Source organism: Silene latifolia, chromosome 6 (assembly GCF_048544455.1).
Source record: "Silene latifolia isolate original U9 population chromosome 6, ASM4854445v1, whole genome shotgun sequence".
NCBI lineage: Eukaryota > Viridiplantae > Streptophyta > Magnoliopsida > Caryophyllales > Caryophyllaceae > Silene > Silene latifolia.
The window spans coordinates 128769048-128794692 of NC_133531.1; the positions used below are offsets into that span (position 1 = coordinate 128769048).

A 25645-nucleotide genomic window follows, 5' to 3' on the forward strand; every position below is an offset into this window, starting at 1 on the left:
ACTTTTTATACAACTAACAACTTCAATATTTCATTTTGATTTTAAAGTTTTCTAATTCGTACATAATCAAATTCTAAAATTTATGAATTTTTATTAGATAATGATAAAAATTAATAAATAGGAATATGTATCAATGATGAAATAAATTCCGATTTCTTTTGATACTTACAAAAAAAAAATCAACTATCTAAATTTTTAATTTTCCTAGAGATAAAAAAAGTAGTTTGCTTTCAAAAGAGTATACATTTTATATTATTAACTTATATATTTTGAGAGATATTGAAAAGAGAAGTGAGTGACTCAAAATGTGAGAATAACATATATAAAATAATAGATGGAGTATCATTTTTTTCTTTTAAAAGTGTAAAATAGGCTCCCAATAAAAGGAGATGTTTTGCCTCTTGAAAGTTAAGCGAGCAGTTTACTTTGAACACTCCCCATCCCACCTCTTGAAAGCCTTATCAGAACTTAAAAGCCTTATCACTTTTGAATTTGAAAGCCGTTCCCCTGAGCTTCGACCTACTGCTGCCCTCCATTCTTCTGTAAGTTTTTCTACTTTAATTAATCACTTTAATCTTAATTTTCTTCTTATATTCTCCATTCTCCATCCTTGTTATCAGGAGTCGTGTCCCACTTTGCCGTATAAGGCATATATGCTTACTGTATATCAACCACATTGATTCTTTTTTTTTTTTTTTTTTTTGTATCGGTATTTTAATCAAACGTAAACAAATGAATGAGACAAATGAAGTATCTTTTCAAAAAAATGAATTTGGGCAATCTTGATATTCCTATGCAGGTAAATTTATCCGATAAGCAATGATGGCAAATACAATAATGTCTCCAATACCCTCCTGTTCAATTACCAGAACTAGCAACAACAAATTATCTAACCCGAGTTTTCGGGTAAAAGCGATGAGGATCGAAAAATCGCTAGAAGAACTTTATAATGTGAGGGTAGAAAGGAAAGTAACTCCTGAAAGGTTAACAGAATTAGGGGTTTCAAGGTGGTCAATGTGGAAGACTGGCAAGTGTAAATTGCCTTGGGATTGGCATGTTGATCAATTGGTTTATATCGAGGAAGGCGAAGTTAGGGTAGTCCCTGAAGGGAGTAAAGGGTACATGAGCTTTAAGGCTGGGGATCTCGTTCGCTATCCTAAGTGGTTTGAGGCTGACCTTTGGTTTAATGGATATTACCAAGAACGCTATCGCTTCAGAGCTTATGGTGATGATTAGTTACAGCTGTAGCTGTAGCCTGCCTGTAGGGTGCATTATCCTGCAAATTGTAGAACTGTAGTGTCGCATTGTGGCATGTACCCTGACGAGGTTCATCTGAATTGTATGGGTCTTATATCATTTTGCGAATTGTAGAACTGTAGTATGACATTATGGGCGGCATGTACGCTGACGAGGTTTAGTGTGGTTGTTTCTGTACGAGTTTTATCAGTCTTGTATCAGTTGTATCGGAACGATCAGTTGTTTCTCTAGGAGTTTCGTATTGAGGAGCTTGGTTCAATATATATGAGGTTTATTTAGTCAAACATTTGAAAATGGCTTGAATAAGAAATGTTGGATTTGGTTATCTTGTTGGTAACTTGCTTATATACATGGCTATTTATGTGATGATGGTTTAGCTTATGTATGATATATAGCTCAGTCTTGTGCAAACAAAGATCAGCATGTAAGTTCTTCGTTTATAAAGCGATAAACTCTCTCCCCTTTCTTCAATTTGGGAGACTCCCATGTGATTTTTATGTTGGCTTGATGTCTTCTTCACAACTTAAAAAACTCTGCCGAAAAGGTGGATTTAAGTTGAATATGGCGGGAATAGTTCCCCTTCCCCAGTCCCCACAGCCGAATATAACGAGAAAGTGTGGCTTTATTTAAAAATTTAAGAGTTTTGGTCATAAGTTTAGTGTTTCCAAATTTATTTCGAGAACACTGAGTGTGTTTATTGCATATTGAGAATGACGAGGAGATGTAACAAAGGAGATGAATAATTTCTTAAAGACGAGGAGATGAATAGTTTCTTAAAGATGACAAATTAACGGATTAATTTGTCACTGTGTATCGGGACTGAACCAATGACTGAAAAGTTTATCTGAATGACATTGTTGAAGAAGACTCCCACAATTTGATGGAAGAGAAGCCTGGTCTGAAAAAGAGAGTAATTTAATGGTTTCTAGCGCTGTTGAGGATCATGTTGAAGCATTTTTGGAATCTAAGAGATTTGATTTCAATGCAAAGACGACTAGGATGGGATTCACGGACAGTAAGAGAATTTTCATTTATCTCAAGTGTCTGCGAATCTCGTCCTAGTCCTAGCCATTTTTTCTTTGAAATCAAATACCTAGCGACTGATTGTGTGTATTCAGAGTGAATAATTCAATGGAGTCTACCATACAGACAGCCACTGATTGTGTGTATCTATGGAATAGTGTCTTTTGCAGGTATTCGGAGCAAGTACCTGAGACGATTAATCCGTTCATTGTAAGATCTTGTCTTCTTACGAAGACAGAAAAAGATATAAGAATATAAGATTCTGTTATTTGCATCAGTTGCACTGTATCATTTATTTGATTTAATTTTGATGCTAATAGGATGTCTGTTTTTTTTCTTTTTTTTTGGTACAATGCTAATAGAATGTCTGTATGGTATACTAGATCAACCTAAGAAATTGACGTCATATCCACCGAGAAAGGGAAGAGTTTATGCAGGTACTGAAAGCTTTAATGGTGAAGATGGACTGGATAAGCTGCCTTTGTTACAGGTGCTTGAGGTAGAACATCTTTTGTTATCTGTTGATTGATTTTTATCCTTATTAATCGTGGCATATTTCAAATCCTTTGTATATTACGAATCTTAAGAGATTCACTGGACACAAGTCGAGCTACTGTTTATACTGAAATAGAGTGGATGCGGAGTTGATTAATTGCAGCTCTCAAGGGTTTGTGGTACAGAATACAGATGCAACTTATGATTGCTGTAATTGTGCGGACCTCCCTTTTTCGCTCTTCTAGGAGAATTGTTGAATTAGTTGTGTTGGATTAGTAAGAGTTGCATACGGATTTCGTACCTGTATGGCTGAGTGTCATTTTGGACATGTGTGCGGCCCCATAATAAGTGAAAAGCCAATCTAACATAGATTATATATTGATTAAGATTTGATCGATTCAATAAAACTTACACTGATCTTTGGATTCGTATTTAAGATTTCAGTTATATGTAGCTAGACCTGTCAATAACCCGAACGACCCTCTTTTTCTAGGTTCATAGCCAATTAGGTCGTAAATCTTGTTTGCAATGCATTAAAATGAACATGATATGGTAATAGGAAATTCATAAAGCTTGTATCTTCATATGAGGCCAATGGAAATGGAAGAACTAGTCGATAAAAAGAAAATCATTACAGTATTGGAGCTACTGTCTTTATGTTTAGAAAGAATTATCTCAACCAAATGCTCGTATATTCTCTGTGCTTAAAGAGAGGATAACGTATTGGATCAGTCATAACTTGTATTAAAAAACAATTTGTGAGAATAAGAGACTCCCATGATTTGAACTTCAGAGCTCGAGTTCATTGAGGCTAGAAAGAACCATCTCAACCAAAACGCTTAGCTGAGGTCAATCAATGATTTTTTTACCTATACTCAGCACATATGTTTTCACCTTCTGAGCACAGTTTTCAATTTTTATCTTAGCTATGCCATCTGCACGGTGGAAAATATTGCGGAAATTGACTAGAGAAGTGAATGAGTCGTTTTTCAGTTTTTGGGTAGATTTTTGATTGTTATGAAATGTTGAGGCATTAAAGTAAGTCTACCTGCAGTTAAGACACTCTCTTATCCTACCAGATCTTTTACCTATTTAGGCTTCTATCTGCAATCTGTCATATGATAATAAGGAAATAAATCAAACTACAATTGTTGAATACTTGAATTTATTGTCAAACATAGGGATCTTCTGTTTATGCCATCGAATATACTGAAACCCCATCCCCCTTTCTTTTATAGCCCTGGGATATAAAAATGGTATCTTTACCAATTTCTGAGTGTATCAATTTAAACTATCGATCATATCTGCAGGTTTTGTCGACCTTTTAGTGGTAATTTCCAGATCCTTGGCTATATAGCAGGCTTATGTTAATAACTTAATGGTAGTAATGTTGTTAGCTTGTTCGCTTCAGTCTTCAGACAGGATGTTTGGTCTGTTGGTTTTGTTCTTTTAGACGAAATGTTTTTTTTTTCCCTTGTTCTGACCAACTGTAATTAGATTTTACCTGGCAAAAGAAAAAAAAATGTGTTTGCTTGTTGTCGTACCAATGAGCCGTCCTCTGGTACCAGTTTCTTATACTAAACTCCCGTAATTTATTTCATGCAGTTCAGGAAATGGTATTACAAACTATAAGGCATGCTCTCTTGATATGTTTCCTTCTCTCAATTTTTGGCAATGTTGCTACGGGACTTTCTAGAACGGACGGATCAGAATATGTTGGCAAAACTGTTGAGGTAAACGATTTTGAGTGAATTCCATAGGAAACAATGGAGTCGTTCATTACTCATTTTAATGACCCAACATTAATCTGAATGATCCACAGAGTGAGGATGGAGATATATACGATTGTGTAGATTTCTACAAGCAACCTGCATTTGATCATCCTCTCTTGAAAAATCACTCTTTCCATCCTCAGGTATTTCTCTCTTTCAACTTGCTGTATCAGACTTTCGCAACTCCCATCTGACCACAAAACAGTAGCTTTAGAAGATCGTTGTGGATATACGTTTTAGCATAGAAATGACATCTGTTCTCGACAAAACTACACATCTAGGAGTTTATTTCATGCCAAAATCATAGAATTATCATTTGTTCTCATTCTGTAGGTTACTGTACCTTTTCATATATTTGTTCCCCATAGGTAATTATAAGTATATAACCTCACAAACACAACAAGTCCTATCGTGTTCATGTTTATGTCACCTATAATCAAGTCATCAGTCACTCACACTAGAACACGACTCGATTATATAAACAGGGTGTGACATGAACACGACTCAACCTTAACTTGTCTAACATGTTATGAATAAGCCAGTCAGTTTTTCATCTACTGAACCTGTGTTTATGAACCCCTTTAATTTTAATTTGGAATTCATACCATATAGTTCATCGAAATCCTAGACCTAAATTGTAGATTATATGTGCTATTTGTATTTGGGTTATGTAGAGTTTGGGGGTTAACCCAATGCGGATCACAAGGAACGTAACCCATTTATACAAATGGATTACATGTGACATGCTCGTGTTGATAAACGTCACCGCAGGTCCGCAACAAGACCCGAATAACTCTAGTGTTGGGTACGACCATACAGGCCGACCTAGAAACTTAAATGGGTGACAGCGCCCTGAGTTCATGTCATGTTATTCAATACTTGCCGACTTGATGTATATATAATTTGGTGCTCTTTGTGCAGATGAGGCCTACATTTCAGCCTCAAATGATTAGAAACAACGATGTCTCTTGGGAGATGAATGCTACCGAAACTGATATACCTCTATTAAAGGATGGAGGCTGTCCGCAAGGGACAGTCCCTATTAGAAAGATGAACAAGAGCAGTGGCATTTCTGGAACCAATGTACATCTACAACGATATTCTAAAGCTAAGATTTCGAATAAGGCAAACGTAAACGTCTCTGGAACAATTGTAAGTTTTTCCTCTTCGGAATTAAGAAGTTTTCAATGGCTTTCTAGTTTCTATTCCTTGTGCATATCCCGAGCAGATATCACGGGAATGAGCACTCAATGATCTTATCTAGACTTGTTTCTTGAACAAAGTTAATTCTTGATAACAAATGGTTTGCTTAAATTGTTTGTCATGTAGTTAGCGGTCGTTCAAACGAAAGGTAATATCGGGAAGGTTTACAACGGTGTTGGTGCAACTATAAGCGTTTACAACCCACGAGTTTTGCCATCCCAGTACAGTTCAGCAGAAATTATGCTTAAGGGTGGTACAGATTTTATTACTGCAGGATGGACAGTTAGTGACCTGAACTCAACTTTTAGTACTCGTATTAACCATGTTTTTATTTATTTATTATCCAGTAACTACCATTTGATTTGTTTGCTGTGTTCATTTTCCAGGTGAACCCTATCAAGTACAAGGATTCTAAGACAAGATTCTTCATTTCTACAGTTGTAAGTCTCTTCCTATGTTACTCCCACACACCGACGCAGTATCAGGTGCAACACAGTGTCGAGTGTTTGATACCTTGTACACATAGATACAGTCAATCGAGTGTAGTATCTTGACCAATGATTAGACGTGAACATGTTTTGAAAAATATTTAAACAAGCTATGCTCTGTGCAAAAAGAAATAAGAGAGGAAACTTAATGCTCCTCTTTGGTTTAAGTGGATAGCCACAAAAATGTGTATGCTCTGCTAGATGTGTGGCCATACAAGGAAAGATTGATTGATTAATGAGGTGGTTCAAGAGAAGATAGGAGTTGTGTCAATTGAAGATAAGATGAGGGAAAATCGCTTAAGGTGGGTTGGCCATGTGAGACGGGACCACATGAGGCCCCGTTAGGAGGGTTGAAAAAGAGGGAGATGATATGACTGTCACGGGAAGAGAAAGACCCAAACAAACACGGAGTAGGGTGTTTGTAAACGACATAAATTTCCCGGGGATTAGACAAATATGGCGTTGGAGAAGGTATTATGGAAAGAAAGAATCCCTCAGAAAGATGTAGTTTGATTTTTGCTCTACTTTTCCTTTTATTTTAAAGAAACCATTATTTTTCAACTTGTATTACTCCTTGTTTCTTAGTTTTACAAACCTTTTTGCCAATTCGTGTTAACTGGTTTCGAAAGATGATTCATGTTAACCACCTGGGACATTTTACGACTACTGTTATGTTCTTCTGGTTGAAGGCGCCTCCCCCATGCCTCATTCATATTTCTTCTTGAAATGTTGTTGCATTGTTATGAATTTATGATATTGAAGTGGTGGGATTCTTGGTCTAATTGATACCCATATTTGTTTCGTTTTTACAGGCAGGAGACATGCACTGTTTCGATTCTGAATGCGGATTTGTTTTAGTCAGATCAGACTACCCCCTCAACTTTGTACTGAAACCAGTATCAGTAAGAGACGGCAAAGTCTTCGTAAACAAGTTCTTTATCTATCGGGTATATACAGTCTAAAACCAAGATTTAATACCCCATGTTTTTCAAATCCTTTTAAAGCCCTAGTCTTTTTTTTTCATTGGGAAGTACTCTGTGTCTGATAGAAAAAAATGTTGATAAATTAGGATCCGACATGGGGAGCATGGTGGCTCCAATTTGGAATGAAAAATCCACCAATAACGCTCGGGTTTTGGCCACAGAAGATCTTTAAGGGTTTACAACAGTCTGCAACTTATGCAGCGTGTGGAGGAGAGGTGTATACTCCGGCAGGATTACAGGCTCCGGAAATGGGGACAGGTTATTTGCCGAATTATGAGAGGGATGATGCGGCGTTTTGCAGAGACTATGTTGTGGTGAATGATAAGAACACCATTGTAACTGTTAAAGACACTGAGCCTTATGAAAATAGTAATTTCTATGGTGCTATTGATCAATATAATAGACCTGGTCATTACGTCATTTTTGGGGGGCCAGCTCATGCTGACGATGTTTCATAAATCTCTTATCCATTTATTGTAAAAAGTTTATAGTCCCATTATTTGTTTACCTTTACTTTTGACCCAACTGAATATTTAACATCATGCAACTTTGAAATTTACGGTACAATCAAGGAACAAAAAAGCCATAGAAACACATTGATGCAATAACTTGCTAGAAATAACGATAAATAAAATTTAAAGGCATTACTAAACGTTTATTTTCTTATGAGGGGTACTTTAATCAAACGTAAACGACTAGCTGAATTGGAAGGTCGAAAACATCAAGCAAAAGAGGGAGGAGCAATCCAGTAAGCTTGAGGACGAATGTTGGCAAGATCCCCAAGAGAAAGAAATGGTGTTAAACATTTTGTTTCCAAGTCATAGAAACCGAAATCATCAGCAATATAAACACAATTCGACTTGAGCCCTGAACATTCACGAGTTGAGATGAAAAACGGCTCGCTATTTCTTCCTAAGAAGAGCGCCCGATCACCTATGGATTCTACACGTTTCAACTCCCCATCGCCCTCTAATTCAATCTTATACAATTCGATATCTTTAGTCTCACATTGAACCCCATCATCTTTAGCTAAATGTCTAATGACGAAGAACAGACTTGGATTATTTTCTTCCGTTACCACCAGGAATTTCTCGACATTATGGTTCCATGAATCCTCAAATAATTCATCATATTTTGTGATAACTTTCGGATCCATAAACAAAGACAACTCACGGCGATTCTTCACGTTTTTATCATCCTCTAAAGGATACCATAACTTAATTTGGAGATTCCCAGAGTTCTCCAAGTGTAATTCGTACAAAGTGTTTGATTTCCTGTTATACGCCACTTGAGATATCGAATTAACTGGGCCTAATTGTTTAAACCATCCATTGGCGTAACCAATTTGCCTATCTTCGTTTATAAGTGCAAAGTTGTTTGACATTGGATCACCAGCCAGAGTAAAATGCAACCCTTCTCTATACATAGTGGAAGTTGCGGGTAACTTGCGACAACTCGGTTCAGTAGCGTAAGGGTTAGCCAGGAATAGACTACCATCCGAATCAGTTTCGAATGCAACCCACCCTTTGGCCGACCCCACACAAATTGTGTTGAATGGAACGCTCCCATGTGCTGTCGGACGGTCGATCTTGATAATTGTTTTGTTGATTATATTCAAGTAGTTATCAGTTGGACCATTCGGACCGTCTTTAACGTCAGGGAGAAGCATTAGCCATGGTGTTGATAATATTGGCAATGATGATTTGTACATGTTGATGATGAAAACTGTTTCTAGGGTTTTTTTTTTTTTTTTTTCTTTTGTTACAGTTTTAGGGTAAGTTATTATTATGGTCTACTTTATATTGGACTTGAAAACAGGTCAATCGTGTTGAGTTTAGATTTTTTTGGTTATCAAATCTCCTTTAAAGATAGAGTTTCTTGTTTCCAAAGCTTTAGATATCCAACGTGATTATATTATATGATATATATTATTAATTAATTTATTAATAAGGGTTTTTCTAACGTGTGCCATATTAATAAACCAAATATGGAAAAATTCAATAGGATATTCTCATCATAAATGCAAATATAAACTTAGTTTACCATAATTAGTGAGAATATAGTATGAATCTTTTCATATTTAGTTTATTAATGTGTGCCCTTAGGATACACGTTAGAAAAAATTAGGTAAAGATTTTTTTTACTTAGCAATATATATTTGACCACACACACAATAATAAAGACAAGAATAAAAGGGACACAAATATAACGAGGTTCACCAAATTGGCTACGTCCTCACTGCGGTTGCACTAGGATTTTATTGATCACACTCAGAGATTACAATAAGAGTAATATACACAAGAGACTTAAAGACTACTCTTATTATTACACTTATAACTCACAATGAGGATTTGAGGGATGCATATTATGAGCTTTGTCCATCTCCTTTTATAGGCAAATGAACCTCATACGTGAGCCACCATATTTTACTTTGCTCACAACAACCAATGCATACACACATACATTTCTTCATTTCATATTGCTTTCCGTAAGTTAGTGCAAACTTTATTGACAAACTTACTTCACTCCAAAAATGGAGGGACCCACTATCATGTCAACAACCCACTATCATGTCAACAAATCTCCCACCTCCCAACGCTTTTTGGAGGTACCATGAAAAACACACCTCATCTACCTGATCCACCTAATACAACCGCGTCTTCGCTCATGCCGACTGCAAGAGCCCAATCGAGGTACAGTCCAACCTCGACCCAATATCATCCAAGTCTGTTCCCAACGGCAACCATACATGTCGGGTTTCACCCATCGCTCCTCGGGGCGTGCACTCCCACCTGAACGAAACACCATTTCGTGCCTCCATGGAACTCCTTGAATTTCCGCACACATTCCAGCGTGCCAGTCTCACCTTGTGCGTTCTCGGACCACCTTCTGCCTTCAAGCCACCGCCTTTACTCACACGGTGCTTAGTGTAAGGCCCACTATGCATAGTTTTCGGATCCCGCGACAAGTCTCGTGAAACAATTTCAGACTTCATCCCTCCAACAGCCTACTCTACTCATGTCACAAACACCTGCAGTGGTGTACAAAGTTCCACTCTTAGTCCCACGAGCTAATACCATAGCTTCCTTGACTATTTTCCAGGAACTCCCCTCAAAGACAACCTTATAGCCTGCTTTATCGAGCTTTCCAACAGATATCAATTTCTTTTTCAAGTTCGGGATGAACATGACATCTGTAAGCTCCCACCTACTCCCAGTCGGGGTCAGGATTTTTACATCACCTCTTCCCATAATTGGCATAGCCTTACCATTTGCCAGGTAAGCGGTACCACACCTTCCACCAATAAATTTATGAAAGGAATTTTTACATGGGGTAGCGTGAAATGACACACCGTAGTTAACACCCAAGACTCCATCGGATCTTCGACACTCACGGTACCAAAAGATCACCCTCACTCTCAACAGCCTATCGCCGTACTACCATCCTCATAATTACGCTCGCTTCCTCTCGGTTTTCCTAGGATTCACACAATCCCTCCCGACATGTCCACTCTCCCCACAATTCCAACAAGTCGGGCCACCTTTCACTCGTGACTTAGATCTCCCATGATGACCACCTCTATAATTTTTCCTCCCTCTACCCTCTGCAACTAAACCACTCCCATCATTGACTGTGAGGTCTCACCTAATTCCTTCTTGCGAATACTTTCGCTCGTAATTAGATCTCGTACTCGTCAAACTTGAGCTTCTCTTGTCCTTGCGAACTACTAATTGCAAGTGATGAGTATCCCAACTACTAGGTAACGAGGATAACAAAATTAAGGCTTTTATCTCGTCATCAAAATCTATTTTTACCGAACTAAGTTGCCTCGTGATCACATTATAATCATTAATATGATCAGCCATTGTGGTTCCTTCATGCATCTCAGTAAACCAAACAAGTCTCACGATAAGGAATACCTTATTTGTAGCAGATGGTTTCTCATACATGTTCTCCAGGGCATTCATCGGGTCAACCGTCGTCGTCGCATTCATCACATTAAATGCAACGTTTTCGCCGGCGTCAACCGGACCACACCTAGCGCCCGCCTATCCAATTTTTCCCACTCGGCCTTCTCCATGGAATCCGGCTTAGAGCCTTCCAATGGAAGATGCATATTCTTCGAATACAAATAATCGATTATTTGCATTTTCGAAAAGCAAAATCTTTCCGTCGAATTTATCGAACATGATTTTACCTCCTTCCATTATTGCGAATTTTTTTGTGGTTCACTCTTCCCTCACCCTTACTCGCCCAACCGGCTCGATACCGATTTGTAGGGGATTTTCGTAGGGTAATATATTTGACCACACACACAATAATAAAGACAAGAATAAAAGGGACACAAATATAACGAGGTTCACCAAATTGGCTACGTCCTCACTGCGGTTGCACTAGGATTTTATTGATCACACTCAGAGATTACAATAAGAGTAATATACACAAGAGACTTAAAGACTACTCTTATTATTACACTTATAACTCACAATGAGGATTTGAGGGATGCATATTATGAGCTTTGTCCATCTCCTTTTATAGGCAAATGAACCTCATACGTGAGCCACCATATTTTACTTTGCTCACAACAACCAATGCATACACACATACATTTCTTCATTTCATATTGCTTTCCGTAAGTTAGTGCAAACTTTATTGACAAACTTACTTCACTCCAAAAATGGAGGGACCCACTATCATGTCAACAACCCACTATCATGTCAACACTCCGGTAGTCATTCACTTATAAGGCGTTTAGTAAAACCACACTCGTTAATTGGTTTTATAAGCATAAGTGGAGAATCAGACGCAAACAATGAGTAGTGACACTTATTTCTGCTGCCAAGTTGAGACCGCGTAGAAGGATTTGAGGTGTCGAAAGACTATACCATTGGCCTATAAAATTGTATGACAACTACCAACATAGCATTATTATTTGCAAAAGCGCGAATAATAATGCATATGTTAGTTAAATTGTGCTCAATTGCTAGTAATATTTCTGGAATGCGATTCATTCTTCTTCAATAATTTGGGATTTGATTAGAATTCTACTGTTCCATTGATAGAAAATTCAGGTAAACGACACTGTTACGAAGACTCGCCCAGATTCGACGTGAAAGAAGTCTGGGCATTTGCTAAAATTACAGTAATTTCAATAATGGATCAATCATCAATGCATGGTAATTAACAAATAAATGATTGTTTAAAAAGAGAATGAAGAACAAAGCACAATGCAATCATGTCACTGAATACAGAATGGAGTTTTCATGCAATATTATGTGTATAATTTATTAGAGTACGCATTAGAGAATATTACAGAATGAGTTGGTGTTCTTCGCCTGCTTGTAGAATTGCATGCGTTGGTGTTCTTCGTCTGCTCGTTGAATAACGCTATTAATGGTTCTGTGAAGTATAATTTTGGTCTCATCCAAGTCCCTTTGTATTTTTAGCAGCTTATCAGTTTGAGCTTCCCTTTGTATTTTTAGCAGCTTATCAGTTTCAGCTGGATCCTGATACTTGGCCAAGGCTTCATTCAGATAAGCCCAGGGTTGTGTGCTGTCTCTAGTCACGGTTTTCCATGAATCGCCAAAGTTGTTTTCGTATTTATCCAGCACCTTGTTTAGCAGTAAAAACGAACTTTGAATAGGATAGTGGTCATCCATAAATCCCAATGCACAAAGGCCTCCTCTATTGTACGCATGAATTTTGTATCCTTCATGTCCAACGGTTTGACGTTGACCGGCAGGAATACGCTTAGCAACCATACGAGAGACCAAAACGATGAATTTAGTAATACTATACCTCTGTAAATATCCAAATTGGGATAAATCTGATGCATTTGCTAATATCGTAGGGTTTTCATCGTTTTGATTAATCTTTAAGATTACTAAAGCTGTTATTTTCATCTTCTTACGTCTTTTTTGTTGGTATGAGAAACAGAATAGTGAATAATAGAATTGTAGTAATTATTATTGATGCATAAGCATGTATTTATACAAAAGCTAGAAGGTAAAGATCAATGGAGAGAAACTAGACTTCCATATAAATATGGAAACTACGTAACTTAGTAATTAAGCTAAACTTAAAATAATATTTTCCTACTTTATCTTTTCCTAATATTATTAGGACAATATAATCATAATATTCTCTAATATATCCCTCAACTCTAAGAGCCTGTCGCCCTATAGAGTTGTTCATGGATCATCCCGTCCATTTGACTCGGACGAGATTTTAAGAAAAATACAAAGGTTCAGCCCACTAACCCGTCCCAAACCCGATAACCCGCTTATCTGTGGGCCAAAAATGTATCATGAGCCCGGCCAATGTCCGACCCAAACCCGCATTTGAACACCCTACGTCCCAGGAAGAGGAACAAGGTATATATAACATTTTGTTCTTTGCATCACTTGCATATGTATCATATATCCGATTACTGTTATCCTTGCTAATAATAGCTATAAATATAATAGTTGGATCTCAACCATCACCTTAAACTTACAAACAAGAGAGAGAGAGAGATGCCTTTTCTAGAGAAATAAAGTAATTATGAGTGACACACCTTACCAACCGAACCACCACAACCCTTCCCCTTCCTCTGATCATGCCACCCCTGTCCCCACCCCCTCCTGCCTCCCTGGTTGTTCTTCTGGGAGCACCGCGCACGATGGCCAAACCCCAGAACCATCACCCATCCCGCCGTCTCTAAACCCCCACCACAAAACCACCACACCGATCACAAGCACCTCGCCACAACTAACCCCACAACAAAAAACAACCACCACCCCAACCACTTACAAAACCGCTCTCACCAACTCTCTTCTGAACCCACAACAAAAAACCAACCCCCCCAAATTCCCTATCTTTTCCCCTATCCCCGGGAAAACCACCTCCCGGCGCGATCCTGCCGTTGATCTGCCACCTCATGTTCTTTCCTCTTTAAGATCAAAGTGGGAAAATTCTTTAATTATTAAATTAACAGGGAAATCAATCGATTCCACCCATTTAGCCTCTTCAATCAAGTCCCTGTGGAATTGCAAAGGTAATCTGCAACTAATCGGTCTTGGAAAAGGGTTCTATTCCTGCAAAATTGAGTCTAACTCGGATCTTAACCGCATCAAGGAAAACGGACCTTGGTTCGTTCAAGGAAACTACTTGCATGTCCAACCGTGGACCCCCAACTTCCAGCCGTCCACAACATCTATCACCTCCATCCCAACCTGGTGGTTCCTCCCTGAACTTTCGATTGAATACCACCGCGCTGACGTCCTCAAAGCCATAGGGAATTCAATTGGGGTCTTCATCAAGCACGACCCAAATGGCCTTCACAGAAATAATGCTCGCTTCGCCAGAATTTCCGTTCACTTGGACCAGGCCAAGCCAATACCCGACGTGGTGTGGCTCGGTAATTTCAAACAAGAGGTTAAACTTGCTGATAAACAAATCTACTGTAGAATCTGCCATGGATTTTGCAAAGGGCAGTGTCCTGGCTCTACTGATGTTGCCAAACCGTCACCATCAACTTCTGCTGAGGAATCTGTACCTCCCTCTGTTGTCCCTGCTGTGGATAAAGAAATGTCCCTGTCATTATCAGAAAATTGGACCATTGTGCCTTTTAAAAGTCCTGGTAAGCACCCCCTACCCCACCTTTACTGTCTACTTTACCCAAAATTTTTAAAACTTTCCTTCCTTGTGTCCCTTCCTCCCCTGACACTAGCCGTAACCCCCCTTTCCCCAATCCTAAATATATCTTTGACCGACTTTTTGGTTTACCCTCCCTCTCCCCTCTCTTCACACAACCTCTCCTTTCCCCACCTTTTTTTCTCTCCTTCCCTTATTAAAACTCAAAACACCAAAAACCAAAACAAAAATCCCGAAACCACCTCCCAAAAAGATGTCACATTCTCCTTCCCCCTCCTCCCCGGCCCTGACCCCTCTCCCTTTTCTCACCCTAACCATTCCGTCCTCCTACCTCCTACCACCTGTGCTCTTCCAGCCAGACCCCCTGCCACCCCGAGCCCCTCTAAAACTTTTACTTTTTCCCCTGGATGCGACTCCCGTGGATTACTTCCAACCCCCTCCTCTAACCCTTCCCGAAATACAAATCAACGACACAACCTTCACCCAAGAACCTCGCCTCGTCTCGCATCAAGCAAACGTGTGCAATCTTCGAGCCATCCTCGCAAACCCGTACAAACCACCCCAAACCTGTCTCAACCTTTGCCTCATCAATACCAGGATGATTTCGGGTTGCCTGCACCCTGCACACATTCCGGACCTTTCGGATCTGCAGCTTCTTCCACCAGCTCTCAAATGCTTCCTGATGTGGTTCCTAAGGGAATGACACACTCTACACCCATCACTAGTCGTCCCACCAGAACTACAGTTTCTGCTGGACCCTATGCCCATCTTGCCTCGATTGAGGCGGGTTTATCTATTGAGTTTGGCATCCAAGGACCTCAAAACTGCGAGCTTCTCAAATGCAATAGTGATCTTCAGAACTGCCACTCTGTTGAAAGCCCTGGATGTTTGGATCAGTTGGGACCAAGTGCGGGGCCGGAACACGAGGAGTCGCTCCTCGACCATGTGCGGTCTGAACCGCTTCAACCCCAGCGACTTCTCAAGCCACGGGCAAGACGTGGCAGAGGACGAGGTTAACCCCTCTGACCTAGCTACCCCTTTTATCCTTCCCTCTAATATGAATATTCTCTACTGGAACTGTCGTGGCATTGCTAGACCCTCCTTCCGCACCCATCTTTCCTACCTCATAAACGCCCATAACCCTTCTATTGTGATTCTTTCTGAGACTAGAGTTCGGACTCCCAATTCCTTGGTCATCGTGCGCAAGCTCCCGTTTGACTCCTTTGAGATCTTGGACCCGGTGGGGTTCACTGGTGGCATCATTATCGTGGAATGCGGGAAAGGCAGCTGTCACCCTCCTCAATAAAACTAACCAGCTGATTAATGTGGTGGTTCAGGTACCCCTCACCTCCTTTATTTTCTTACTTTCTGCGGTTTATGCTAGTCCAAAGTTCAGATTTCGAAAGATTTTGTGGAATGACATTACAAATGTTTCTGTTAATCATGACCTCCCTTGGGTTTTCTTAGGAGATTTCAACGAAGTCACCTGTAGTACTGACAAAATTGGGGGACGGGGCATAAAACACAATAGAGCTAACCTTTTCAAGACTTCTTTTGACTCTTGTAATCTCATTGACATTGGATTTTCTGGACCTAAGTTCACTTGGACTAATAAGAGACGTCTTAATCCCATCCTCGAGAGACTTGATCGTGTCTGGGTTAACCAATCTTGGCTTGACCATTACCCGAACTCCCACAACTTCCACCTGACCCGCCTCTCCTCTGACCATTGTCCGATTATTCTCAAGACTTCCCTTCCCCAGTAACCCGTGCCTAAGTCCTTCAAATTTGAGACCTTTTGGACTTGTGAACCTTCCTTTTACCCTCTTATTGCCTGTACTTGGCCTTCCCTGAATGATTCCATTCCAACTAGGCTCTCCAACCTTAGCCTAACCATAAGTGACTGGGCTAATGCGATTTTTGGCAACCTTCCCATTAGGAGAAAACGACTCTCCTCCCGCCTCCTTGGTGTCCAACGTGAGCTTTGCCTTAACCCTAGCTCCAATTTCCTTCTTAACCTCAACGATACCCTCACCCATGAACTTAACTGCATTCTTGACTTTGAACATTTTTATTGGAAAGACCGTTCCCACATTAGTTGGCTCACTGACGGTGACCGTAACACTTCTTTCTTCCAAAAATCTGTCACTCTCCGCAGAAGCTTCAACCGCATCCTCTCCCTTACCAACAATGTTGGCCTTGAGATCTCTGGTCATGATGCTTTGAACACCCATATTACTCACTACTTCATTGATCTCTTCACCTCTGGCAAAGAGTCTGCTTGCCTTGCCTCCACCACCACTTCCCCCCCTTCTGGCCTCCCTTTCATCACCTCTTACTTGATCCCCTCTGATGATGAAATCCGTGCCGCCCTTTTCTCCCTTGGCTCCAACAAGGCTCCGGGGCCTGATGGGTTCCATGCCGGCTTCTTCAAGAAGTGCTGGGACATTATCAAGCCCGATTTTATCCCCTTCATTCAGAGTATCTTCCACTCTAAAACCATTCCTGAGCCCATCAACAAAACTTCTATCTCCCTTATCCCAAAAATCCCCTCCCCTCAATCCATCACAAATTTCCGACCCATTAGTCTTTGTAACACCACCTACAAGATGATTACTAAGATTATTGTTAACCGCCTCAAGCCTCTTTTGCACTCTTTGATTTCCCTCAACCAAGGGAGCTCCATCCCTGGAAGGGGTACCGATACTAATTTCATCATTGCTTCTGAAATCCTCCACTCCATGCACACCTCCAAGAGTAAACTCGGATGGTTCGCTCTTAAGCTTGACCTTGAGAAGGCCTTTGATAGACTTGAGTGGGACTTCATCAGATCTTGCCTAATCACTGTCAATATTGACCCTGATACTATTTCTCTCATCATGAGCTGCATTTCCTCGACCTCTGCCTTTGTGACCCTTAATGGCACCCCCCTTGACAACTTCTTCCCTTCCAGAGGAATCCGGCAAGGTGACCCCCTCTCTCCTTATCTTTTCATTATCTGCATGGAAGCCCTCTCCCGTCTTATACACCAAGCCTGCCATGACAATGAGTGGACCCCCTTTCCTCTTGGAAAAGGGGTCGTCTCTTTCTCCCACCTCCTTTTCGCCGATGACATCCTTGTCTTTGGTAGAACCTCGGAAAGGAATCTGTGCTCTCTTCAAGACACCTTACTTTCCTTTTGCTCTAACTCTGGGCAAAAGATCAACTGCTCCAAAAGCAAGATTACTTTCTCCAAGCACACTCCCCCTCTTGATGCCGCCCTTTTTGAGGATGCTCTGGGAATCAAGAAGACCAACAACCTCGACACCTACCTGGGCTTCCCCCTCCTAAGAAATAAGCCTAAGAGGGCCGACCTTCTTTTCATTCTTGATAACATTAAGTCTAAGTTAGCCTCTTGGAAATCCTAATTCCCCTCTAGGGCTGGCAGGATCTGCCTTATTAAGTCCACCATAAATGCCATTCCTAGCCATGCTATGCAATGCATCCACCACCCCTCCTCTATCCTGCGGGATATCGATAAGACTGCGAGGAACTTCCTCTGGTCTAGTCAGTCTGCGAACAAACTCCACCTTGCAAATTGGGATCTTGTCACTCTCCCCTCACCCTTGGTGGGCTTGGAATTAAGGCTGCTGCTCCCCTTAATGATGCCCTTTCTGCTAAACTCAGCTCTAACATCCTCCTTAATAACCATTCCAGTGCTGCCAAGGCCTTACATAGCAAATATTGTTCTCCCACCCGCTGATCCTTTTCCTGCGGCTCCCACATTTGGAAAAATGTTGGGAGAGGATGGAACACTCTAAAAGAACACCTCTCTTGGTCCATTGGAGACGGATCTTCTATTAGCCTTTGGGATGAACCCTGGCTTAGCCATGATCCCCTGAGAAAGGTCATCCTTGGCCCCTTAAACCTCTCTTCCTCCTCGGCTAAATTGAACACCATCATCATCAATGGAGCTTGGGATCTTGATTCCCTGGACTTTGTCCTACCTGATCACATCACCACTAACATCCTCTCCATCCCCATCCCGGCTACACCAAGACCGGACACCCTTTCCACCTCCCTTGCCCCCAAGGGCAAATTTTCTATCAGTGAGACCTACCTTTCCCCGTGCCGCCCTACTCTCACCCACAACCCTTCCCCTCTCTCCTCTGACCTGAGCTGGCTCTAGGACCTCCCAACCCAACCTAGAATCAAAGTCTTCAGTTGGCTTGCGTGGTGGAACAAATTACCACATAAAGCTTCTCTCTTTGGGAGAAACATCTTGCCCAGTCCATCTTGCTCTTTGTGCCCCAACCCTTCTATTCCTGAAACCTCCCTCCATGCCCTTAGGGTCTGCTGCTTTGCCTCTCATTGTTGGACCCTCCTTAATGTCCCTGACTCTTTCTTCACTTCCGACCTTCAACCTTGGCTCCTTGCTAACTGCTCTTCTCGCTCCTCTTCCTAGAATACCCTCTTCACCTTCCTTCTTTGGCGTCTTTGGCTTAGACGTTGTGACCTAACCTTCTCCACTCCTAACTCTCTTACCCCCTCCTCCTTTTGTGCTTCCGTCACCTCCCAGACCTCTGCCTGGATCCATGCCTCTGATCACACCCGCTCTGCCCCCTTGTGATTACCACCCCCCTTGATGCCTTTAGCTACCCTTTGAGCTGGGCCCCTCCGCCGCTTGGTTGGCTTAAGGCCAACGTTGATGCGGCCTTTTCCCCCTCCTCTTCCTTTGCTAGCCTGGAGTGTGTTATTAGAGACTTTTCTGGTTCCTGGGTTTTTTGTTGGTCCACCCGCCTCCTTGCCCCTAACCCTTTCCTCAGTGAGGTTCTCGCCATCTACGATGGGATCCTTCGCTCTAGAGTCCATGTGAACAATGTCCTGATTCTTTCTGATTGTCTTGATGTGGTGACCTCTATTTTACGCCCCTCCCCCCCCCTTGTGGACCGTGTACTAACATTATTCTTGAGTGTAGGGACCTCTTGCAGAACTCCCCCCATTTGAAGCTTGTATTTGAGAAAAGGACGGCCAACCGTGTTGCAGATGCCCTTGCCCACCATTCCATTTGTGACACCAGTTCTTCGTTAGGCTGCTTTGAGTAGGATTACCCCCTTCCCTTTGTTGTTGAACTTTGTATTTCGGACTCTGTTTTGGCTTGTGAGCCACTCTCCCCCGACCCGCCCCCGTGATGTAATCTAAACTCTTTTTCCTTTTAATTAATGATGTTCCTTTCGTCCAAAAAAAAAAACCATCACCTTAAAGATTTTTAGTTGAGTTGGTTCATCTAACCTGTATAACTAGTGTGACCAAAGGTCACGGGTTCAAATCCTACACAATTGCTCGAAGCCGCGAGCATTCGAGTGAGAGGGCGTAAGAGAATATAAATATAGCGTCTTGTAGCAAGTTAGATAAGCTGCCAAGAGATTGACTAGACACGAGTGGAGCAACCAAAGTTGTATACCTAATACCATTGGTGGAGCGAGGGGGGCTAGCAGCAGGGGTGCTCGCCCCCGTTGGCATTTGAAATTTCCGAAATTTTTAGTTAAAAAATTTCAAACAATTTCGAGGTCCCCTTCTAAAATTACCGTTTTGCCCCCGCTGACTTCAAATCCTAGCTCGGCCACTGCCTAATCCCCCTACTACTAAGAGAATAAAAATTCTCTTAAGGCTTGTTTGGTTGCCCATTAAAATCATGGGATTTTAAACTTCCTAGGAAGTGTAAAACCATGATATTGTTTGGTTGCCAAAATCATGGGAAGTAGAACTTCCCACATGAATCTACTTCCTCCATTATGTGGGAAGTCACTCACCAAGCCCCCCCTGGTCATTGGAACTTCCCACATGAATTAACTTCCCACATGCAAAACAAACGCTTTTTGGGAATTCACATGAATTGGAAATTCATGTGAACTTGAAGTTCCCGGGGACTTTAATTCCAAAAAGCATCTAGCTAAATAAGGTAACAAGTAAATTTTATGTTCATTACATTATTATCTTTTCAAATATTATATTCTTATAATTAAACTCTAATCTTTTAATTAAAATTCATATTTATAACTTTTTCATTCAAATACATAATTTATTATGCAATCATTTTCGTTTCCATAAATATTATTCTTTATCAGTTACACTCTAAAATTACGGAAACCTACTTCTTATGCAGTCTTTAACATAATTATTGTCATCGCTTACATCTTAAAATTACGTAAATCTGTTTCTTAGGGGTCGTTTGGTTGCCACTTAGAAAACATAGGCATTGGAAAATCCCATGAATTTGAAAAATATCCTTCATCAGTTACACTCTAAATATGGTGTATATTTAAAGGACGTAACAATCCTAACGTATTTTTTTAATTAAAAAAATATATTAGTCTACTACTTATTCGTAAATCGTATTTTTAAGTGTGTGGTATACTGTTTTTACCTGCTTTTTTTATAAGATTTATATGCGTTTTAATTAGATTACATTTTTACATCACTTAATTGTAATTTAATGTCATAAATTAGTTTCATGCAATGATATAGCATTATAGAGTTAATTTTTATAGTAAAGTAATATAAAAATGGTTTGGTTTAAGACAAAAAAAATAAACTTTTATTTTCTACCTCTTACTAAGATTATATTAGTACATTATAACATTAAAGGTACAGTTAATTTATACATTTAATTTAATGAGAATGTATCTTTATAAAACAAAACTAAAAAATACCGTGCTGTAGCACGGGTATCTACACTAGTACTCAATTAATGGCTTTATACAATTATACCGTAATACTAAACACCTATATTTGCTATTTCATTGTAATAGAAACTAGTGTAATTCCCGTGCTACATCACAATATGTTTAAGATGGAATTTATAAAGAGGAGCTTTTAATAAAATTACTAGTATAAATCCCGCGCATGCATGCGCGGTATTTCTAGATCATTTAATTTGTAATATATTATTTATAGATTTGAATTGACACATTATTACTTTTTTATATTTTAATAAGGATATAAAATTGAAATGAAAACTAATTAAAAGAAATAATAAGTAAAGTTGTAAAATGTGTATTTTAATGAAATTTTTTACCACAAAACAAATCATTTCATAATTTTTATGTTTTTTTAATACGAATCTAATCATATCAATTTACAGTTTTTCATATAGAAATTTTTAGATTTATACCAGTTTTATTTTAGTTTAATAAAATGATTATAATTTAGTTAAAAAAAGTTATAATAATTAAAAGAATATAAATTAATTAAAAGATAATAATTTCATAAAAATAAACTCTTGTTTCCTTATTTAAATAGATTCCTTTTGGAGGGAAAACTATTGAGAATTTTTATTCTCTTAGTAGTAGGGGGATAAAGGGGAGTGCAAGTTGAAAAAATATTATCCCCTTTTTAAATGTCATAGAATTATTTATTGTATGAAATAAATCAGTATAGCCTAGTCAAATATAGGATATAATGAAGCCCAAAGCCCAATATAGAGCAACTCATTTAGGCGGGAAAACTTGAGAATCTCTTATTCTTTTAGTTTAAGGGGGATTTGCATAAATTAAGCTACTTTTAATTTAATGTTATAATATACTAAATATAATATTAGTAAGGAGATAGAAAAGAAAGTTTACTATTAATAATAACACTATAATGTTAAATCGATAAGGGGAATTAATTTATGAAATTAAGTTAGATGTAAAATCTAGTTAAAAAAAATATTAGCCATATTAAGAAAACTGGTAAAAATAATATAATAGTATATATAAAAAGACGATTTACAAATTATTAAAACTAACATTTTCACTTTCTATTTCCTATAAAAAAAATACATAAAAATTGTTATACATTATTTAAAAAATACTCCATACTCCATATATTCCATATTACTAAAATAAAGATTTCATAATTCGAGAGTGCAATTGATGTGTTGTAAAATTGCATAATATATTAGGAGTAATTGAGTGTGATTGTATATTTTGGATAATATTGTAAAGATTGCATAATTTGAGAGGTTGTTCCATGTATAGGATTGCATTTATTCGAAAAGTCAAAGCATACATTTCTTTCCAAGTATAGGTTTTCAATTGATTCAAATCATACATTAGACTTGACGCAAAAGCAAATTTGATTTAGTAAAAGTCGAAAGCCTAACTTAGACTGGCTCATCAAAGAGTAGTGTAAGTTAAGCGGGAAAACTACTTGAGAATTTTATTCTCTTAGTAGTAAGGGAGATGCCATCTGCAGGGTGGAAAATACTGTGGACATTGTCTAGAGAAGCGGATGAATGGTTGTTCGGCTTTTGACTGGATTTTAATTTGTTACGAAATGTTAGAGGTATTCATTCATTTAACCTGTTTTTAAGACATTCTCTTATCCTACCCGATCTTTTACCTATTTAGCTTTGAATTCTGCAATCTTTCATACGCAATTAAGGAAATAAATCAAACAGCAAATGCTTTAGTTACAGTCAAAACACTCAAAACCAAGGGATCTTCTCTATATGCCTCTGAATATACCGAAACCCCAACCCCTTTCATTTACAGCCTTCGGATATAAAAAACGAAATCCTTCCAATCTCTGAATGTGTCAATTTCAAACTATTGATCATATATGCAGGTGTTGTCAACCATTCAGTGGTAATTTCTTGATCATTGCCTCGGCTGCAGGCTAATGTGAGTAGCAATAATGTTTTTAACTTGCTCTTTAAGACGAAATGTTTTTTGTGTCATGCTGCGACTAACTTTACGTAAATTTTGCCTGGCAAAATAAAATTTATGTCATGCTGCGACTAACTCCGCTGATTTGTTTCTTAACATGCAGTTCAGAAGATGGTACTAGAAACGATAACACGTGTTCTCTCGGTATGTTTCCTTGTCTCAATTCTTGCTGCTAAGGGACTCTCAAGGATTCATGGGTCAAAATATGCTGGCAAAACTGTCGAGGTAAAAATATTGAGATCAGAGATTCAATAGAAAACATTGGAGTTGTTGTTGGTTGACATTTTATTCACTCAACAGAACGAGTATGGAGATACATACGATTGTATAGATTTCTACAAGCAACCTGCCTTCGATCATCCTCTCTTGAAAAATCACTCTTTCCATCCTCAGGTAATTAAATGGGGCATAAAATCATGAGTTCATGTCGTGTTTACGGATAAGATCAATATTTGCCGTCTGGATGTATATATAATTTGGTGCTCTTTGTGCAGATGAGGCCTACATTTCAGCCTCAAACGATTAGAAACAACGATGTGTCTTGGGAGATGAATGCTACCGCAACTGATATACCTCTATTAAAGGATGGAGGCTGTCCTCAAGGGACAGTTCCCGTTAGAAGAATGAACACGAGCGGTGGTATTTCTAAAGCGAAGATTTCAAATACGACAAATGAAGTCATATCTGCCTCTGGAACTATGGTAAGTCTTCCTTGAACCAAGTCGATTCTTGATTACAGAAGGTTTACGTAAATTGTTTGTCATGTAGTTTGCGATCAGTCAAACAAATACAAATATGTGGAAGTTTTACAACGGAGTTGGTGCAATTATGAGTGTTTACAACCCGCGTGCTTTGGCATCCCAATACAGTTCAGCGGAAATTATACTCAAGGGTGGTACAGATTCCATTATTGCAGGATGGACAGTTAGTCATCTCAACTCAACTTGTATATGGAAGTTTTTCTTTCTTTCTTTCTTTCTGTAATGCTGTAATTAGCACGTCGTTTCTTTGCTGTGCTCATTTTGCAGGTTAATCCTCAGAAGTACCGGGATACCAAGACAAGGTTCTTCGCATATGCAGCAGTAGGTCTCCGGAACCTACTGTTTCAATTCTGAATGCGGCTCTAACTGATAGTCTGATACTCCGTATTTGTTTTGTTTCTACTTTCTACAGGCAGGAGATATGCACTGTTTCAATTCTGAATGCGGATTTGTTCAAGTCAGAACTGACCTCCCTCTCGACTTTGTACTGAAACCAGTTTCAAAAAGACGAGGCAAAATTTATGTAAACAAGTTCTTTATCTATCGGGTACATATACAAAAACTTTTCAAATCGTCATAGAGTCCTAGTCTTTTTTCATCGGTAAGTTTCTGATAAAAGAATGTCGATATGTTAGGATCCGACAAGGGGAGTATGGTGGCTCCAAGTAGGAATGAAGATGCCACCAATTACACTCGGGTTTTGGCCACAGCATATCTTTAAGGGATTACAAGAGCCAGCAACCTATGCAGCATGTGGAGGGGAGGTATCTACTCCGGCAAGTTTACCGCCACCGGAAATGGGAACAGGTTATATGCCGCAGCTTGGGGTTGATGATGCTTCATTTTGTAGAGAGTTTGTTGTGGTGGATGATAAAAGTACAATTGTAACTGCTGACAACACTGAAGCTTATGCAAATAATGATGCATATGTTGTTTTTGATCAGTATCATAGGCCTAGTCATTATGTCCTTTTTGGGGGTCCAACTCCTGGTAGTCAAGATAAATAAAGTGAGATTAAGCGTAAAAATGGGCGGTAATCTAATTGAGACGATTCTTGTTTGGGGATGGTCTAGAAAACAAAGAAAAATGAATTAAGGATTGTAAGTTTAATCCCTCCCCTTTAGTAGTGTGTTGGCCGCATACGGTTAGAATGAATTTTTAATTTTTACTTGCTAAGATTTTGTCTAATATTCTATTACTATAATCTTAGGCACACCTAGATAAATCCTAGGCCTATAAATACTCTTCATATATTGACCTATCTAAATCCTATGCCTATAAATACTCATATATCACTTATCGACGACACTTTTGTCATTTAAACACTCACAAAATAAC

General features: G+C 39.2%; 4 protein-coding genes across 4 annotated transcripts; 3 read left to right on the plus strand and 1 right to left on the minus strand.

Annotated features, from left to right (window-relative positions):
- The first annotated feature begins 419 nt into the window (after nt 1-419).
- LOC141587272 (uncharacterized) lies at nt 420-1582 on the plus strand. Its single transcript, XM_074408723.1, has 2 exons — nt 420-542; nt 800-1582. The coding sequence occupies exon 2, from the start codon at nt 820-822 to the stop codon at nt 1234-1236; it is 417 nt and encodes a 138-aa protein (XP_074264824.1). The 5' UTR covers nt 420-542; nt 800-819; the 3' UTR covers nt 1237-1582.
- A 1067-nt stretch (nt 1583-2649) lies between these two features.
- LOC141658993 (protein neprosin-like) lies at nt 2650-7705 on the plus strand. The gene is made up of 8 exons (XM_074465697.1): nt 2650-2779; nt 4381-4508; nt 4598-4690; nt 5469-5699; nt 5877-6032; nt 6137-6190; nt 7051-7185; nt 7308-7705. The coding sequence occupies exons 2-8, from the start codon at nt 4389-4391 to the stop codon at nt 7677-7679; spliced, it is 1161 nt and encodes a 386-aa protein (XP_074321798.1). The 5' UTR covers nt 2650-2779; nt 4381-4388; the 3' UTR covers nt 7680-7705.
- Nucleotides 7706-12422: 4717 nt separating this feature from the next.
- On the minus strand, nt 12423-13159 carry LOC141658995 (VAMP-like protein YKT61). Its single transcript, XM_074465698.1, has one exon. The coding sequence runs from the start codon at nt 13122-13124 to the stop codon at nt 12522-12524; it is 603 nt and encodes a 200-aa protein (XP_074321799.1). The 5' UTR covers nt 13125-13159; the 3' UTR covers nt 12423-12521.
- An 11173-nt stretch (nt 13160-24332) lies between these two features.
- LOC141658996 (protein neprosin-like) lies at nt 24333-25358 on the plus strand. Its single transcript, XM_074465699.1, has 4 exons — nt 24333-24470; nt 24575-24628; nt 24720-24854; nt 24943-25358. Exons 1-4 carry the CDS (start codon nt 24342-24344, stop codon nt 25312-25314), a joined length of 690 nt encoding a protein of 229 aa, XP_074321800.1. The 5' UTR covers nt 24333-24341; the 3' UTR covers nt 25315-25358.
- Nucleotides 25359-25645: the final 287 nt, after the last annotated feature.

Bases quoted from the DNA above. Each gene is read 5' to 3' on its own strand.
- LOC141587272 (XM_074408723.1), top strand. From the start codon at position 820: ATGATGGCAAATACAATAATGTCTCCAATACCCTCCTGTTCAATTACC.
- LOC141658993 (XM_074465697.1), top strand. From the start codon at position 4,389: ATGGTATTACAAACTATAAGGCATGCTCTCTTGATATGTTTCCTTCTC. The intron at 4,509-4,597 runs GTAAACGATTTT...AATGATCCACAG, and splicing joins ATGTTGGCAAAACTGTTGAG to AGTGAGGATGGAGATATATA. The intron at 6,033-6,136 runs GTTAGTGACCTG...TTCATTTTCCAG, and splicing joins TTATTACTGCAGGATGGACA to GTGAACCCTATCAAGTACAA.
- LOC141658995 (XM_074465698.1), bottom strand. From the start codon at position 13,124: ATGAAAATAACAGCTTTAGTAATCTTAAAGATTAATCAAAACGATGAA.
- LOC141658996 (XM_074465699.1), top strand. From the start codon at position 24,342: ATGTGGAAGTTTTACAACGGAGTTGGTGCAATTATGAGTGTTTACAAC. The intron at 24,471-24,574 runs GTTAGTCATCTC...CTCATTTTGCAG, and splicing joins CCATTATTGCAGGATGGACA to GTTAATCCTCAGAAGTACCG. The intron at 24,629-24,719 runs GTAGGTCTCCGG...TACTTTCTACAG, and splicing joins GGTTCTTCGCATATGCAGCA to GCAGGAGATATGCACTGTTT.